General features: G+C 39.9%; 1 protein-coding gene across 5 annotated transcripts in view; it reads right to left on the bottom strand.

Moving 5' to 3' along the window:
* Positions 1 to 15,881, bottom strand: part of camk2b2 (calcium/calmodulin-dependent protein kinase (CaM kinase) II beta 2) — an 84,325-nt gene extending 68,444 nt beyond the window's left edge. For 3 of the 5 annotated variants that reach the window (XM_072658058.1, XM_072658060.1, XM_072658061.1), the window contains exons 1-2: positions 15,570 to 15,874; positions 9,132 to 9,226 (exon numbers count right to left, since the gene is read on the bottom strand). In XM_072658058.1, the coding sequence (XP_072514159.1) occupies positions 9,132 to 9,226; positions 15,570 to 15,631 (157 nt within the window). In that variant the 5' untranslated portion in view covers positions 15,632 to 15,874. Of the gene's footprint in view, positions 1 to 9,131; positions 9,227 to 15,569 lie in introns of all 5 variants that reach the window. The other 2 variants (XM_072658062.1, XM_072658057.1) reach the window with 2 other exon arrangements.
* Positions 15,882 to 16,280: the final 399 nt, after the last annotated feature.

The following is a 16,280-nucleotide window of genomic DNA, read 5'->3' as shown; positions in this document are numbered from 1 at the left end:
TATACTAGTCACATTTGTTATGGACAGACTCTACGGTCCAATAAGCACCTCAGTTTCCACTCATTATTAGGCCTCTAAAAAGGAGTTTAACTCTGAGGTTATGGCAGGACAAATCTTTCGGGCGGTACCAAAATAGAGAGTGATCATTCATAATTTATCATTCGTGCCTAGCAGAAGCCCCTTATGGTGCTTTTTTTTATTCGGCCTGTTCTAGTGTGACATGTTTCTTCCTGTCAAGTTGTGCCCGGCGGCTCCAGTGACATAGGCAGTTCCTGCTGTGCACTACTGGTGCCATTAGAACTGATCTTTGATCAGTTTGCCCTAGCCAAGGCCTAAGATAAACTGATATGCAGGAGACTGCTAAACTGATCTCAGGTCAATGAAAAAGAAGCAATGGTAACATGTTAATAGGAAAGCCCACTGCAGATGCTTACCTTGCATTTACAGGGCTGATGCACGATTTTTAAAATCCAATTCATATTTTTTATTAGTATTTTTTAGTATCAATTTGTATTTTTTATGATTTTCTAATGTACTTCTTGTACACTGCAATTACTGTCTATTATTGTGATCTATTATAGTGATTGTTTTGTACAATTACAATCACTGTCTATTCCATTCATAAAACATGGATATATGTATCTGCACTCTTTCCAGTGAGTATGACTTTGTGGTCAGTTATGCTGTCCTCTGGCCCTTCATCAGTGGTCACTTGTTGTTGGCAGGAAACATACTATTCTGAATTCAATATACACAATTAGGGTGTAACAAGGCAGACAATAAATAATAATAATAAGTGATAATGCAGTGCAAAAAAGTGATGTTTTAAATATGATAGTGTTTCCCCTTAGAATTCTTTTCAGCAGCGGCGCCATTCCAACACTTGAGTCAAGGTTGTAAATTTTCTTTATTCAGCTTCGGTTTAAAATATTGTATGAATAACAAACTGTGAAAGCAGTGTCTCTTTACACCTCTAAAACTGCTTTTTTATAACTTTTTAACAGTATTTTCTGATCATTAGGTCAAGCCAATCACCTTAATATTGTGATTGTGATATAATAGTGCTGATACCGATCTGATCAATCTATAGAAAGATGCAAACCGCAAAGCAATTTAAGTTAGCTGTGCTGTTAATTGATACTGCAGTAAAATCTTTGTCACAGTTTATATAGTAGTGACATTCTGGACTAATTTATTTATCTTTGTAGCAAAGTTTCTTTTAAAGTGACCATTTTATAGTGTTTATATATCTATGATATAATCTTATAATCCATAATATATAATCATTCAACTCCCAGTTACTTTAAAACACTGGGAATGATGTCTGTTAATATAATCTACAGGATGCCAGAGGAAGTTCTCCTATAACACAGCGGTAAAAACAAAGGATCAGAACTGGATCTGTTTTAAAATAGTTGATAGTCCTAGACCTGCCCTTTCTAATGAACCTGCTGATTTATCAGTATTGGTGCCGTTGTGTTGTTATGAAACCAAACATTTAAACAACTAGTAAAAGCCATTAATACATAGTTATTACCATTAAAAATAAATTTTTATGGAACTTTTACACTAGCACTTTTTCTTTCCATGTGGCTTTCCATGTTTTTTTTTGGTTCTGAAACCAAAGCAGCTTTTTAAAGGCCACACATTGAAGTTTAATAGCTTTTTACACAGAGACATGGACTTGAATGTAAAATTGCTGCATAAGCAGTTTTTTGTTTCTAGAGTGGCATTTTTTACTGTTCTGAAATGTGAATTTAAACACCAGTTAAAAGCTGTTTTGTGAAGCTTAGAAAGATCATGCTTTCCTACCTGAACGTGTTTCTGTATTGTGGAAAACGTGAAGTTAATCAAATGTGAAGTTACTCAAACAGTAAATGCTGTTCCTTCAATCTTATTATATCTTATTTGGGATGCAATGTAGGAAAACGTGGTATCGGTGCATCCCTAGTTAAATATAGTAAAATCCTGGCAATAATTAACAGTGCATATTGCGTACTTTTTCTGTACAGCTACACTGAAGACGCTGAAGAATTAGATCTAGAGGCTGTGCCTCTGAACCCCAGATCTAGGTTATGGAATCTAGAGCTTCAGTGAAGCTGACGGTTCAGTCAGTGGCTAAGAATTTTTAGAGCGCTATCCCTAGTGCTCTAAATGTAATTGACCCAATATCTTCCTTTGGCGCTTTAGAATGAGGAATCATGGGAGATGTTAATCTAAATTGGCTCAGTCAGGGAACTGGTCAGCTTAAAGAATTGTGTACTAACTCAGGGCTTTAATAATTAAAACCACACACAAAAAAACTTAATCTATTCTGACATCATGCTCACAAACAGACCCCAAAAACAAGAGGCTAATGGCGCTGCTGTCACTTCTGAATGTCCTCACAAGACCAATGTGCACTAAACATTCTCAGAACACTTCTACCACTCAGGCTTTTCTGTAGTCTAAACCACAGAATGATTTCTCCCTCAGACTGAGACACTTTCCTTTAATGAACTTTAGTCGGCTTCAGCTTTGGCCAACTTCCCCATTTGCCTCTTAAGGTCAGCACATCCATTTAAAGGGACCCTAGAATGTTGAACTACTTACCATGATGACAATACGATTTGGAATTTGAATTGGGACAAATGGAAATAAGAGAACCCTAAAATGTTACAAAACATACTTGGGTGACTTTGAATGTAATTGGAGGGGGTGTCTGAGTATAGCCAGTGGGAGGAGAAGACTTCAGATAAACACATAAACAGGTCACAGGTACACATATAGGTGCAGACACACTCAAAAGCAGAAAGACAGACACACTCACAGAAGCAGACAGATATATACGCATCGAAATGCATACAGGCACAGAGACACGCACTGAAACTGATGAGGCCTGGGCTTGGATCTCGATCGCCCAACTGTGGGGGCCTGCTGTCTGCCGCTCATGACTCATGAGGAAAGAAGGACAGCTGGGGAAGAGCAATGCCTCGACTTCTGAAATCACTCCTACTGACTGACAGAGCGAGAATTTCCCAACAGAAATGCGGTCTTTAAAATGTTTTACTCAAACTCTCTTTTTCTACTAAAGGAGCACTTTTGGGAAAATGTGTCAGTTCTGGTAGGCAAAAGAAGAGAACCGGCTCAAACTGAATATATGTGACGAATTGGGCATCACTGTTTTTTTTCCTACATTGTTCCTACAGGGATATAGGAAAATACTGATAAGAGTATAAGAATCACAATGTTATGTTTTGCAATACTGTATCGTGTTTTAAGAAAGACGGTAGAGATTACATGTTAAGATTGGTGGCAGACAGTGGTTCATTTTGGGTTGCATTTAAACACAGACAGCCAGATAGCAGTGTTGTACTCTGTCTTCACATGTGTAAATCTGCCTAGAGCAGGCCGTCCTCACAAAGTGAGTGACCGTGCAAGAAGGAGACTAGTGAGAGAGGCCGTTCTTTTGTCTTCATGGTGTTTTTGCACTCAGGAATATTGATTCTAACCTGTGACTGAACCCTCCAGACAGGTATGTTTATGCCCCAATCACTTCACTGCACTCAGGTGGTCTGCCGTTCACTAATTGTGAGAATGCTAACACCAATTTGCCTGAGCCTCTGTTAAATTAGGTCAGTCATTTTACATGGGATGCAATTACTAGTTTTATTACTGTGTAGAAATCTATTTTCAACTTGACGTTTGAGCTCTTTTCTGTAAATTATTGTCCAATGATTCCATTTGTAAAGCAATAAAACAGGAAAATATTTAGTTTGACTTTTTATACTGTATTGTATCTTATAAATATATCGTATTTTATATCTGTATTTATTGCATAACCAGGTTTTCAGCCCTAATCATGGAAGAGACTGGTTCATTCAGTTAAAAAGTGAATGGTAAGTTGATAATTGGGGTTGAGATTTGGCTGATTTTTCAAATCAAATTCTGAATTGTTAAGGTGATGCTGAAATGTCTTCCTTTCATCATTTTTACTGCATTTCTAATCCTTCAACTATGCCATCCTTATTGTTGGATGCGCTGCAAGTGAGTTTGTATTCTGAACATATTTCAGATAAAAAACAAAAATACATTCTTTGATAGCACAGAGATAAATCCAATCATTGTGTCTCAGCATTAAAGTGTTAGTTCTTATTGACCTGACTCTGAGCTCAAACATAATCATGGTACATGAGGAGATGCCATTGCCTTCCAGTGAATTTCCCATACTGATCTGCAGTCTCTCAAAATTTTGATTCCATAAAAGACAGAGATGTGTGAAGACAGTATGAAGAACCTTTTAATTTGATGTTAAAGGTTATTCAGACTCACAGATCTCACAGATCAAACGTGGTTCTTTTTGGAACCAAACGTGGTCCTTTCATGGCATTTGAAGCATCTTACACTCTACAAATACTTTACAGAGTGTACAGTCATCTAGACCATTATGGAGCCTCAACCATCTCACCACTGTCTTAATGGCACTTAGCTCTCTAGGCCCTGCGAGAGGTGCGAGAGGTGTCTGTGAATGCTGACGTCAAAACAACACAGGAGACAGGAGAACGCGAATTGTGAAACTAAGTGGCAGCTGTGAGATGTTCACATTGTCAACACCTTTTGTGCACACGCCGAACACACAGCAAGCCTGACAAACAACTGGTGTTCATCGGTGACAACAGTAACTTTAACTCACTGAAAGCCATGTTTGGTTCAACCATGCCTTCACAGGGCCTGTATAGGGTATATATGAAAACAAGGTAACCCATTTTAATCATGCCCAGCAGTTTAGCCTGCCCCTGCACACTGAAGTTAGAAGGAGATGTCAGTCCAAATGTAATGACCAAATACAATCAATCCACCATGAGCACAATACAGCCAGGCATGTAACTGCATAGTAGAACTGGGAGCTAATCATGATAATGCTAATTATTATGCTAGGCTGGTAATAGGAAGTTGCCTGTTATGTTAGCACCAACGGTGGTAAATTCTGTTATTTTACAGCAGCTATCCAGATGAATTGCAGGCATTTAAAAGTCCTAACAGATCATTTGGATGTTTCAGTTTGGGCATTCTTTATTTATTTTCTTAATTTATTTTTGATTTCTTACCCATTTTGGATTGGCAATTACCCAGCCAGTGCAACCAGCCAACGCCTCTTTTTCAAACTACCTTCGATCTTCGGGCAACCAACGAGCCTGGATTGGCCAACAGACGCCCTCAAGAGAGCAAGGCCAATTGAGCTCTTTCGAGGCCCGGATGCCAATGGTTAGCAGCATGACCGTGATTCGAACCAGCGATCCTCTGGCCATAGTGCCAGCGCCTTATTCTGCTGGACCACTCTGGGCCAAGTAAAGGTTTGAACTCAGAGCCGATCCCTGCATTTTACTGAAGCCTTTTACCTCAGCTACACGCCTCAGTTAGCCCACAGAGAGCCTCTTAACATCAATGAAAAAAGGGCCTTCTGATTCTAGCTTCAGTCACTAACACAGTAATGGGAAACTTGCGATATGTGTCTTGTTCATCAGTTACTGTAAGTCTTGAGAGTTGGCTGAGTGGGCATGTTTGTCAGAGTTGGGGGTGTGCCACTTGGTCAATGTGATGTAGATTCAAGCTAAAAAATCGAAACAGTCGGAAAGTGAGGTTTGCAAAGTTGTCAAGAAAAAAAAACTGTGGCTGCATTTACCAATATCTTCTTTAAAATGATGTGTTCTGGGAAGTACATCAGATCCATGTGGTTTTAAAGGGCAGAACTGTTCACAGCTCGGCTCTTATAATGATAGATCCCACTGTCCTCGTAAACAAATCCCAAGTAAGAAAACATGAATGTCAGAATCTTTGTGAAAACTGCCCAAGATGAAATTTCTTCTCAGAAATGGATTTGTGGATACTGGAGATCTGTGAGTTTGAAGAAACTTGATATTGGTAAAGAACCATTGAATTAATGTTGCTTAGACCTAAAAGGTTCTTTTTGCTAACACATCTTGATGACAGCCATGGTTCTGGACCAAACTGTAACTTGTATGACTGTTGAATATCAATGAAAATAAATCTAGTCTTGTTTTTTATTTTATCTGAGTTTTTGTTGCTTTTTATATGTTGTTTCAAACATTTACCAAATTGTGAGGTCTGAACCGCAGTGTGAACAAAACCATGTGAATGGCTTTGTTTCTTAACGACTGAATTATTCTAAAATTGAGAAACAGACAGAATTTAAAGCTGCACTATGAAGAATTTTTACTTGAAAATAATAACAGCCTTAGAATCATATTGATGCTCCGCTGACTGTAATAGAGAGAATAGCGCCTTTATCGCTGCAACTACAGGGTCGGCACGTTGGCTACTGCACAACCTGAGTCATATTTGCATACAATCCTGGAATTCTACTTTACCACCATTAGCTTGTCCAGAAATGTATTGTGTCCTTTAGGGTTGGCTCAAAGCGAGAATTATATGTCCTGACTGTAGGAGGAGCCCAGGAGAAAAAAAATGCCAATTCTCCATAATGTTGCTTTAACGCATTAAGTTTACACAATACATCAGTCATTGCTTGCGCATTGAAATGTTTTCCTTCAGGCATACTCTGTATATGTTTACTGAGTTCCAGGCTAACCTAATTAGAAACAAAACAAGAACTCTGGCTCCCTGGAGCGCTACGTCTTTATTATCCAAACGGATTACGGCAAATACTATCAAGAAAAATAAAATGGATTTGGATTTGTGTTGCGTGCTGACAGCACTAAAGCTGACGATAACCACAGTTCACAGAAGCACCCAATGATTTGAAGCAAACGAGAGGCAATCAAGCATAGCTGGGTCCCTCATTGCCTCCCCAGAGCAGCGTGCCTCAGCAGCGGCCCTGTCAGAAACAATCACTGATTGAATGATTGTGTTTATTAGTATTTATCTCAGCAGCGAGTCACAATAACAACCGTAGCCCGTTGCCGTGCTACTCCACTGGCTTGAATGGTGCCAAACTTTTTGGTGAGTTGGATGCATTGGGGAAATCCAGGCCACTTTTGTGCTGCATTGCAGGTGCCCCTGATTCCCAGCTGCAGCTGCAACACATTCCCAAACGCTGTGGATTGCATAACAAGAGAATCCCTTCCTAAAGAATATGGCTTTACTTTCTCTGCATCTTGTGCTGCCTTCCCATATATATATATATATATATACAAACACACACACCACGTCGTTGCAGCCCACACTTTCACATTGGCTCTACTTTCCACTGGCCAGGCTTTCCTCTTAACTCTTTTGGTCTTGAAAATGTGGCTCAGACTACGACTGTGTATTGGCAAGAACCTAGCGATCCGATACACATCCCGACAGAGGCCTAACAATTTAACATATTACGATTAATTGTGATGCTGTAATTGTGTATAAAAATGCATTATGGGTGAAATCTAAGTAAAAGAAACTTTTCATCCCATCAGAATAGTGGGATCTGAAGACAAGAATAGAACACTGCTATCTTGTGGTCAGGGTGTAAAGACAACACACAATGAACCACTGTCTGCCACCAATCTTTACATGTAAACTATTAATTAAGAATCAATGCTGTGTTTTGGAGAATTAATAAACATAATATCGCAATACTTTGATACATCAATATTTTCTTACACCCCTAGCTCCGAGGGCATGCAGCACTGGATTTGGTGCTCTCTCCTAGGGTTAAATGAGGAGAAGGCATCCGTGCATGCTTTAAATTAGAAACGCTTGTGCAGTTATGAAGTCAAAGCAGGACTAGTTCAGAGAGGCGACGGTGCTATTTTCCACTTGAAGGTACCACTTGGTTTTAGTAAATGACAGCGACAAAAGCACAGATGGCAAGCGGTAGGACTCTGCCACAGGACGAGACTGCAGTATTTTGACCATGCTACAGCCTAGGGTATGTGTGTGTGTGTGTGTGTGTATGTGTGTATGTGTGCGCTTGTGTGGGTGTATGACAAATGCATCATTTCTAATGTTATACTATGCCCCCCAGCTTGCGTATATATGAGTGAGTATATATGAGTGTGTGTGTGTGTTTTTCTATCGAAAATAGCATCCTTTAAATTTTTTACATATTTTAACATGTGGACATTTGATCTTCAATGTTGTCAGTATAAAATTTATAATTTAAAAATTAACAAAACTGAAGAAAGTATTTGTTAAATGTGTGTATATAGATATGTTTACAATGGAAGATGCAAGACTAATGTTGCTAACAAACACTGGGCATATCTTATCATACAGTAAATACATTTTACATTTTTCTAAAAGGCATTTTCTTGCATTATAAACCACATCAATTTGCTTGTGCAAATCAAATTAATATCTGGAGATGTTTTAAGCAGAGTGAGACATGTTTTTGTATTTACTGAGATTGGACTGGTGACTAAGTTCAGTGTTTATTGGCTAGCCTAGCATCTCCCATTCTAAATTAAAGAACTAAGCTGCAGATAACAAACATGTGTTGACCGATCAACTGCTTTCTGGGTGAGTCAATTAATCAGGTTTATCCGATTTTTCGCTGAACTACTCCTTTAACGGGATCAATGCGGTTGCTTTGAGAATTCTACATACAGATATTGTGATTTCAGCTTGGGAAGAGTCTAAATTACATGATTGAAGGACTGTGCAAAGCTTTGAGACACACACAGACAGTGATGTGACTCTACCCAGACAAGTTTTATTTACACATAATTATTTACACCAATCACACCCAAACATTTTTATTTTATACTGTATGTATGCTGATAAATCGCTGATGTCCTAAGAAAAACATATATCTCCATTTTTGTCTGTTTTTAGTTTTGTCCATGGTTTGAACCCTGACATGGACAGACCAACAGAAGATCTCTACATTTGTGAAATAACTCTAATAAATTAACATCTATTCAAAGTTAAGAAGTTTTGCCATCTCCTGTAAACGCACAATTTTGGAGCTCTATCTTTTTCATTGGACAGCGATGATATTAACCTCCTAATCACTAGTTACTAACTCACAAGTATGTCACAACAAATCACAGTAACTGTGTGCTTCCTCTGCATGTAAACACTGTTCAGAGGTACAATTGCAAAACAGCTGGGTTGTCCTGAGAACCAAATCTGCCTTAAGTGCTTGACCATGCAGATAGCGGACACTCCATTTCCAAACACAATTTACCTACCTCTCGCTGAGAGCTTTTTGGTGTTGATTATTTTGGCAGCGTATTCTTGGCCTGTGCACAGCTTGACACAACGTCGCACGACTGAGAATGCTCCCCTGAAAAAAAAACAAAAAAAAAACAAACAAGAAGAAAGTAAAAATAATTACATTATTTAACAATTTATTTAGCTTAATTTGTTTAATCTGTATATTTGGTTGGAGTTATAAATAAATAAATATATGTTTAAAAATTCATTTTAATTTGATGGACTGAAAACATCCATAACAATTTTAGATAGACCTGTATATCTACTCATTGATGCAATCTAATCAGCCAATCATGTGGCAGTAGTGCAATGCATTAAATCATGCAGATGTGAGTAAGCCTCGGGTAACGTTTGCATTAACTATCAGAATGAGGAAAAAATGGAATCTCTGTGAGCATGGCTTGATTGTTGAGGCCGGTTTGGGTAGTTCTCAACCTCCTGAAATGTTCAGCAGTTTCCCCAGAAAGGTGTAATAAAGGAAACACATAGACGGAAACACTCTGTTGATGAGAGAGGTCAACGGAAAGGCATCTCAGAATGCACAACACCTTGAAACGTAAGGCGGATGGGCTCCAACAGTTCCAGGTTCCACTTCTGTCAGCCAAGAACAGAAAGCTAAGGCTGCAGTGGGCAATTTACCATCTCACCATGTCACAAAGCTAATTTGTCAAGACTGCTTTCATAAACATGACAGTGAACATGACTGAGTGTTCTTCGGTGTTCATTTCCCAGTCACCGGATCTGAATCCAGTAGACCTTGTGGGATGTGGTAGGATGAGATTGTGAGATTCACAGCATCAAGGTGCTCCTGAAAAATCTGCATGAATTGCATGACGCAACCATGTCAACATGGAGCAGGCTCCCAAAGGAATGCTTCCAACATTATGTGCAATCCATTCCATGAAGAAGTGAGGCTGTTTGGAGAGCTACTTAGTATTAGTACAGAAAAGGCAGAGTACAACATTGTAATATATGGCATTTATTTAATAATAATTATTTTCACTCATTTTAATGCTTCTGCAAAACACAAGGGCTGATGTTCGATGTTTGATGAAGTCCTGATTAAGAATTTCATTTTTATTTAGAACAGCACATCTGACAGCAGCCACCCAGTAACAGCTGAGGAATAAATATTGAAAAAAAGTATAAAGACACCTTTAAAAAAAGAACGACATATGTTGTGTTTAAAGAGTCTGCTGCCTCAGACCTCTTTTCTTCTGGTATTTTCAGCACAGCTTGCATAACCAAAACCTGTGGGGACATCAACACTAATGCCTGATGTCATCCTTCACTGGCTAATTTTAGTGTACCTTTCTGCTGTTATACAATACACTCTGCGATCTGTTATGAACAGCGTGTCTGACACAGGGAAACGGACAGGGGTCCTGTGACGTAGAAGACTGTGCCCAAAGCACACGCAGATGCCTCGACCTAGAGGTAATTTGTACGCGTGACGAGACGAGGCTGTGTAATCAGTGGCCTTGTTCTGTACTTGAGGTCCATTGACCTGCAATAGGAATAAGAATAAAGTCTCAAACTTTGCTGTTCTCTGGGCCGGTACGCTGCTACTGCACTATGGTACTCTGCCTCCTGAAGACATATTCAACCAGTGCAGCTCAACAACCATGTTTCTAGAACAGTGTCATGTGTTAGGTACAATAAATGTAGCATTAATGCTTGTACAAGTCCATCCAGTCCGAAAGCAAAGATTGGCCCCTCCCTTCTCCCAATCACTCAGCAGGCAGCCAATATGGGTCTCTGTGGCAAGTTGATAATTAGTGTTCTCCTCCAAGTATGTTGAACTGTCTTTTTCCATCACTGTTTTTCGCATATCACCTTTATTTAGAAACTTGCTTTCCTAACATATCCAAGCGTAAACCCTTGTATTTGCAATATGTAGGTTAGGGATGTCGAGGCCAATCTAGGCACATGTTAATTGATTGGGTATCGGCTACCTAGTTCAGAGTCTTTTTTTTACCACGATGTTCAGAGCACCATCTGGTGGCCTTGATGGTTATTGTTCTCAGCCGACAGAAAGTTTTTAAACCAGCACTGACCAGCGCGATCACACACGAGTGGAGGCTAAGACTGATGTCAATACACACACGCTATAAAAAACAAATTTTCATCCCAATTTTCCTAATTTAGATGTTTAGAAAATTTCTGGCTTTTCCATTTTCCAATGTCCCAATCCAGTTTTCTGGGCCTCTAATCCGAGTACTTTATTGCTAAGTATCAGACAATAATGACCAGATCTTTTTTGTTTCTAAATAATACATAAATAATACAGCCAAACAATTTAAGTAAGATATTACTTGAAGAATGTTGGTTTGTTGGTTGATGTATCAGGCGCTTTCCTCCGACCATGTTGGCTGTAATGCTACATTGGCGGCAGTTTGAAAAAAGGAGGCATGTGTTTGTCCTCATCCTTTTAGTGTTGAAACATTGCAAAGGATGGGGGAGTCCTAATGAGTGGGTGGGTTAATTGGCTCAGCTAAGATTGGGGACTTAACTGGGTAAAAAAAAAAAAAAAAACGTTTCCTGATCCATTAAAACCTGCCTGGATTTACCCTGGCATCACCATTTCCATCCATTTCCACTTATGGAAAGTTTCATATCAAGTAAACGCAGCAATAGCATTAAGATGTATGTATTTTTTGGATCAATTATTAATAAATGTTTGAATTTTGCAATTATGGCAATAAGTACCAAAATGCTCTATCCAATATATTAATCACTATCACTGTAAGTAATTTAGAAGTAGCAGAAGCCCAGTTGGTTATTATATGGTTATTATGTATACCATCAGGATATGTGTAGGTTATAGGTTAAGGCTCTGTGAAGCTCACATTCACTGAATATGAATCACTTAATTAACATTACTGTCCAAGCTTATGGAGATACACATTAGGATCTGTAGATAAAATTACAGAAATATGGGCCTTTTTAAGCACTGGCCTGAAGGGTTAAGCATGCATAGGATGAAATAATGCGTTGGCCAAGGCAGTGTGAGTGGAGCCGGACCCAGAGCAGCCTGATTCGTCTTCTGCTCATGATGTGTGCTTGGAAAAGTGGCCGTCATTAGTGGCTTAGCCAGCCAGACCAGCCTCTGAGGAGACACTGAGCTGATTTGGTGAAGTCTGCCTGTCAGGAGATGGAAGCGGCACTCTGATTAAGATCAACTCGTACAGCAGCCTGAAACCCTGCAATCTGTACACTTTCACGCTCTGTGTGGAGCACACACCCCCTCCAAACAGAGCTGTGCACTTCAGGAGGCCCTCCAGACTTGCAGAGGGCCAGCGGCGGCCGCCCACTGCTTGGCGATAACTGGGACATTCGGTTCTACCCACATGACACGAAATGGAGCAACTGCTGCTTTCTGTGCATGATAAGGACATACTGCTGGTTTACAGTAGGTTTGGTTCCTCTTACTATATACCTCTATGGACACTGTCCAAGCACACTTTGACAAAACTATTACCAACCTGCAAGTTCAGCACAGCTTTAATTCCCTGATATAGTTACAAAAGGGGGATACTGATGCTCAATCATGTAGTGACTGGGTCCTCTACAACAGTCACCCAGTCCCATACACCCAGTCCCGTACACCCAGTCCGGTTCTGGGAGTCGTAATACTCAGATTCGGGGTATTTGGGAAACAAAGAGTCAATGCCAAAGCTTAAGACTCAATTTCACTGTCTAGACAGCCTTCTAACAAATGCATTATTTAGCTAAATCTATAAAAGTTGGCTAACTAGTTAGATAACTGACTTAAAATTACATTTAATTTAGCATCTTAAAACAGTGTATTGCATAAAGTTAGCTATTATAGCAAGATCCATTTTGACTGACTTACTTGCTGATTGACTTATTTATCAAGATAATTAAGATGAAATCATCACCAAAATGAGGCTATGTCCACAACAGCGTATTAATATACTAAACAGTGAGTCGTTAAACAGTAAATTAAGTGTGAAATGAGGTTTCAGGAGCGGTGTCAGAAACACTGCAAAGGTCTCAGCAATGAAACTGTCCGTTCTCCTTTCACCACTAAACTGCAGTTTACTCTTTCTGAAAAGAGACCATCTGCACCGTCTCAAATCACATCATCCTACCTACCTACTAGTTTACTTAAAACACAAAAAATGTGAAACAGTGACAGCATGGACAGTTAAACAGAGAGTTGTCTAGAGTTTTAGATCAGACAGATCATGTACTCTTTGTGTGGAGGTGCTGCTATTTCAACACTGAAGAACACAAAGAGTTCAACTTTAGGAGAGCTTCTACACACAGCACAGATGCAGGAGTTAACAGAGTTAGAACAGTTGTTGAACAGTCCTTAGAGACGCAGCTCCACATGTGAGGAGAATACACAGCGAGTTCTAGTCCTTGTTGTCAGCAGTCACAGCTGGCTGTTAGTAATACTAACGCCAGGAAAAGAGCTGTGATTGGTAGAGAGAGTGTATGTCGCTGGCAGAAAATCGCAAAATTGGGGCGGAGGGTGCATACAACTGTGTCGTATATTCCTCTTCTTACACACAGAGCCCTATCTAACGCTGCTCGTTGCTATCTTACACCCCGCCAACAGTCTATTTTCACGCCTTCCATCTGCATTGCTTAAACAGCAACGGTAGTTGCGAATATATCTACGCTGATGGGAGTGATGGTCTCGAAATGAAGTGTTCAGGTACATTTCTGGGGTATTGTTTTCTTGGCAACGGAAAACACAGGTGTGCCACTGACTGAAAGTCAGACATTCATTTCTATCTTGGCAGTGAATTGTCAACACAGGCACGTGCCCAACGCGTGTACACCCCTGCATTCCGCCATTAAAATGTAATGTTTTTTAAATGATTAATTAGGAGGCTTAGTACAGGCCTTCTGCACATTTCGCACCGCACCAGGCGTACTTTTCCCGTCGTTAGGCTAGCAAAGACTCACTGACACGCCCTAAAACAAGCTGCACGGTTGATGGCTTGCCTAAAGACTGCTAAAATAGGGCCCATAGTTTTTAGTGTGGAAGGCTACAAAAGTATACAAGCGTTTTAAATAAGTTTTAGGTAGTGTGAATTATATAATAATTAATAATATTACATAATTCGCATGAAAGAACTGCGTTCGGGGCCTTTAGAAGTACACTCATTCTACAGTGTGTATAGTGTGGTTTTTGGACGCACACCTAAAAACATTTTTACATGTACACACACGACCAACAACAATTTAAAGCTCAGTTTGCGAATGCGGACCACGCTAGCTGAAGCAAGGAGGAGAACTCGAGAAATTTGGGCTGAAGTTCTGGGGGCTTCGGGCTGATGGGACCCGAAGCCAGACCCCCCTTGCCAGGTAGAGGTTGAGTATGATTGGGTGATGAGGAGGAGCAGGGGCGGTGGTGGGGTGCAAGTTTTCATCACGAGAACGAGAAGGGAGAGGAGCGGTTTTATAGTGTGTAGAAATGGAGGGGAGGAGTTAAGCCGTGGTCCTTTTCCCAAACTTTCAGTTATTACATAACTCCATTAATAAAAAAAAAAGTCAGACAGTGCACAGCTAATGAGAGACACCTTCCCCAGGCATCGAGGTTTGTCAAACATTTAAAATTCACGTATGTCATATTTAATACATATGCATATTTTTGAAACCTGATAATGAATTATGAAATAATATACATAAATAACAATATACAACAAATTAAATAACTGAATTAATTACACAAATAAGAAAATAAATCAGATACATGACCCTAGTGGTGTTTCTGGGTACTGCATGCACCAACAAAATACATACAGACTTCCAAGTACTTGATAATAATTTTATAGGCAACTTTTAAAGTTGCTTTAAAAACGACTGCGAGTAATTAATTCTGCATTTATCAAATATGATACAAAATAAAAGTCCTTCAGGCAAAGGTTTTGCTTTTTTGTATAATTCGTCAAGTCATAAAACATTATTAAAATAATAATAATAAAATTCTGGCATTTATGGGATGGTTCAGGCTTTAAAGAGCTAATAGCGGAGGAGGAGGAGGAGGAGGAGGAGGAGGGGGGAGAGCAAAATAATTTCCTAACGTCAGGCAGCAGGCATGCTCCTCTCCACACTCAGATTATAGACAGCAAACAGCCGCCTCGCTTTCTGACCAGCTCGAAATGTCACCATCTCCGGCGATATGTTACCAAAGCGGTGTGAAGAGCCCTAAAGAGTTTCTTGAAATAAAACGTCACACAAATTACACCACAGGATATACAGGGAAGCCAAAAGCAAGTTTATCTTATTCGGAGTGCAGTTACAGAGATTCCCGTCAAGCGACTGCCACCCTCCCCTGGTTCTCCTGACAGCCTCCCAACAACAGCGGCTAAAGCGGACACTTCCAAACGCCAACCGGCGCGAATGTGAACGCTGATATGAAAAGACTGCCTTACTTTCCGAGCTCTTCGTAGAGCTGGTACTCGTCGGTGAAGCGTGTACAGGTTGTCGTTGCCATGTCTCTCCTCCTTTCAGCTTGCTTGGTGGATAAATATCCGAGCTGGTTCCCTCCACGCTACAGCACTACGGGGACGCGTCCGTACAGCAGTGCCGGCAGTACCGAGACAAACTACGGCTATTAACCCGAGTGAGGTTCGCTGACGAGCGAGCTGGACTGCCTTCCCGACCCCTCACTACTCAGCACCCCGTCGGACTGCAACACAGTTGTTTTCCGCTGCAACTGTGAAGCACTGACACGAGGAGGAAGCAGCTCGCCGCAAGGGGGCGCAGTGGCAACGCGCGGCCGCAGCATCTTCTCCCCTGACGCCAGAAGCAGCAGCAGCCTAATTTAGACCTCGGTTCTCCACATGAGTAAGTGTGATAATAATGTCCAACTGAAAGAGAACAAATTATTAAAGAAAACTAATACATTAAAAAGATTACAGATAAATAAAAATTAGATAAGTGAATAAGAAATAAGTGCACATTAAATTAATAACTAGGCAAACCTGGGAAAAACAACTAAAATTGAATAAAAAGAACAAAATACTAAAATTAAAATACACATTTTTTAACCAAATAAAAATGTATTATTATGCACACACATTAAACTGTAAATGAAAAAGCAAAATTAAAACTGACTTAAACAATAAACAATATATATGTTT

Source organism: Salminus brasiliensis, chromosome 16, assembly GCF_030463535.1.
Source record: "Salminus brasiliensis chromosome 16, fSalBra1.hap2, whole genome shotgun sequence".
NCBI classification, from domain to species: Eukaryota; Metazoa; Chordata; class Actinopteri; order Characiformes; family Bryconidae; genus Salminus; species Salminus brasiliensis.
This window is presented reverse-complemented; position numbering and strand designations above follow the sequence as displayed.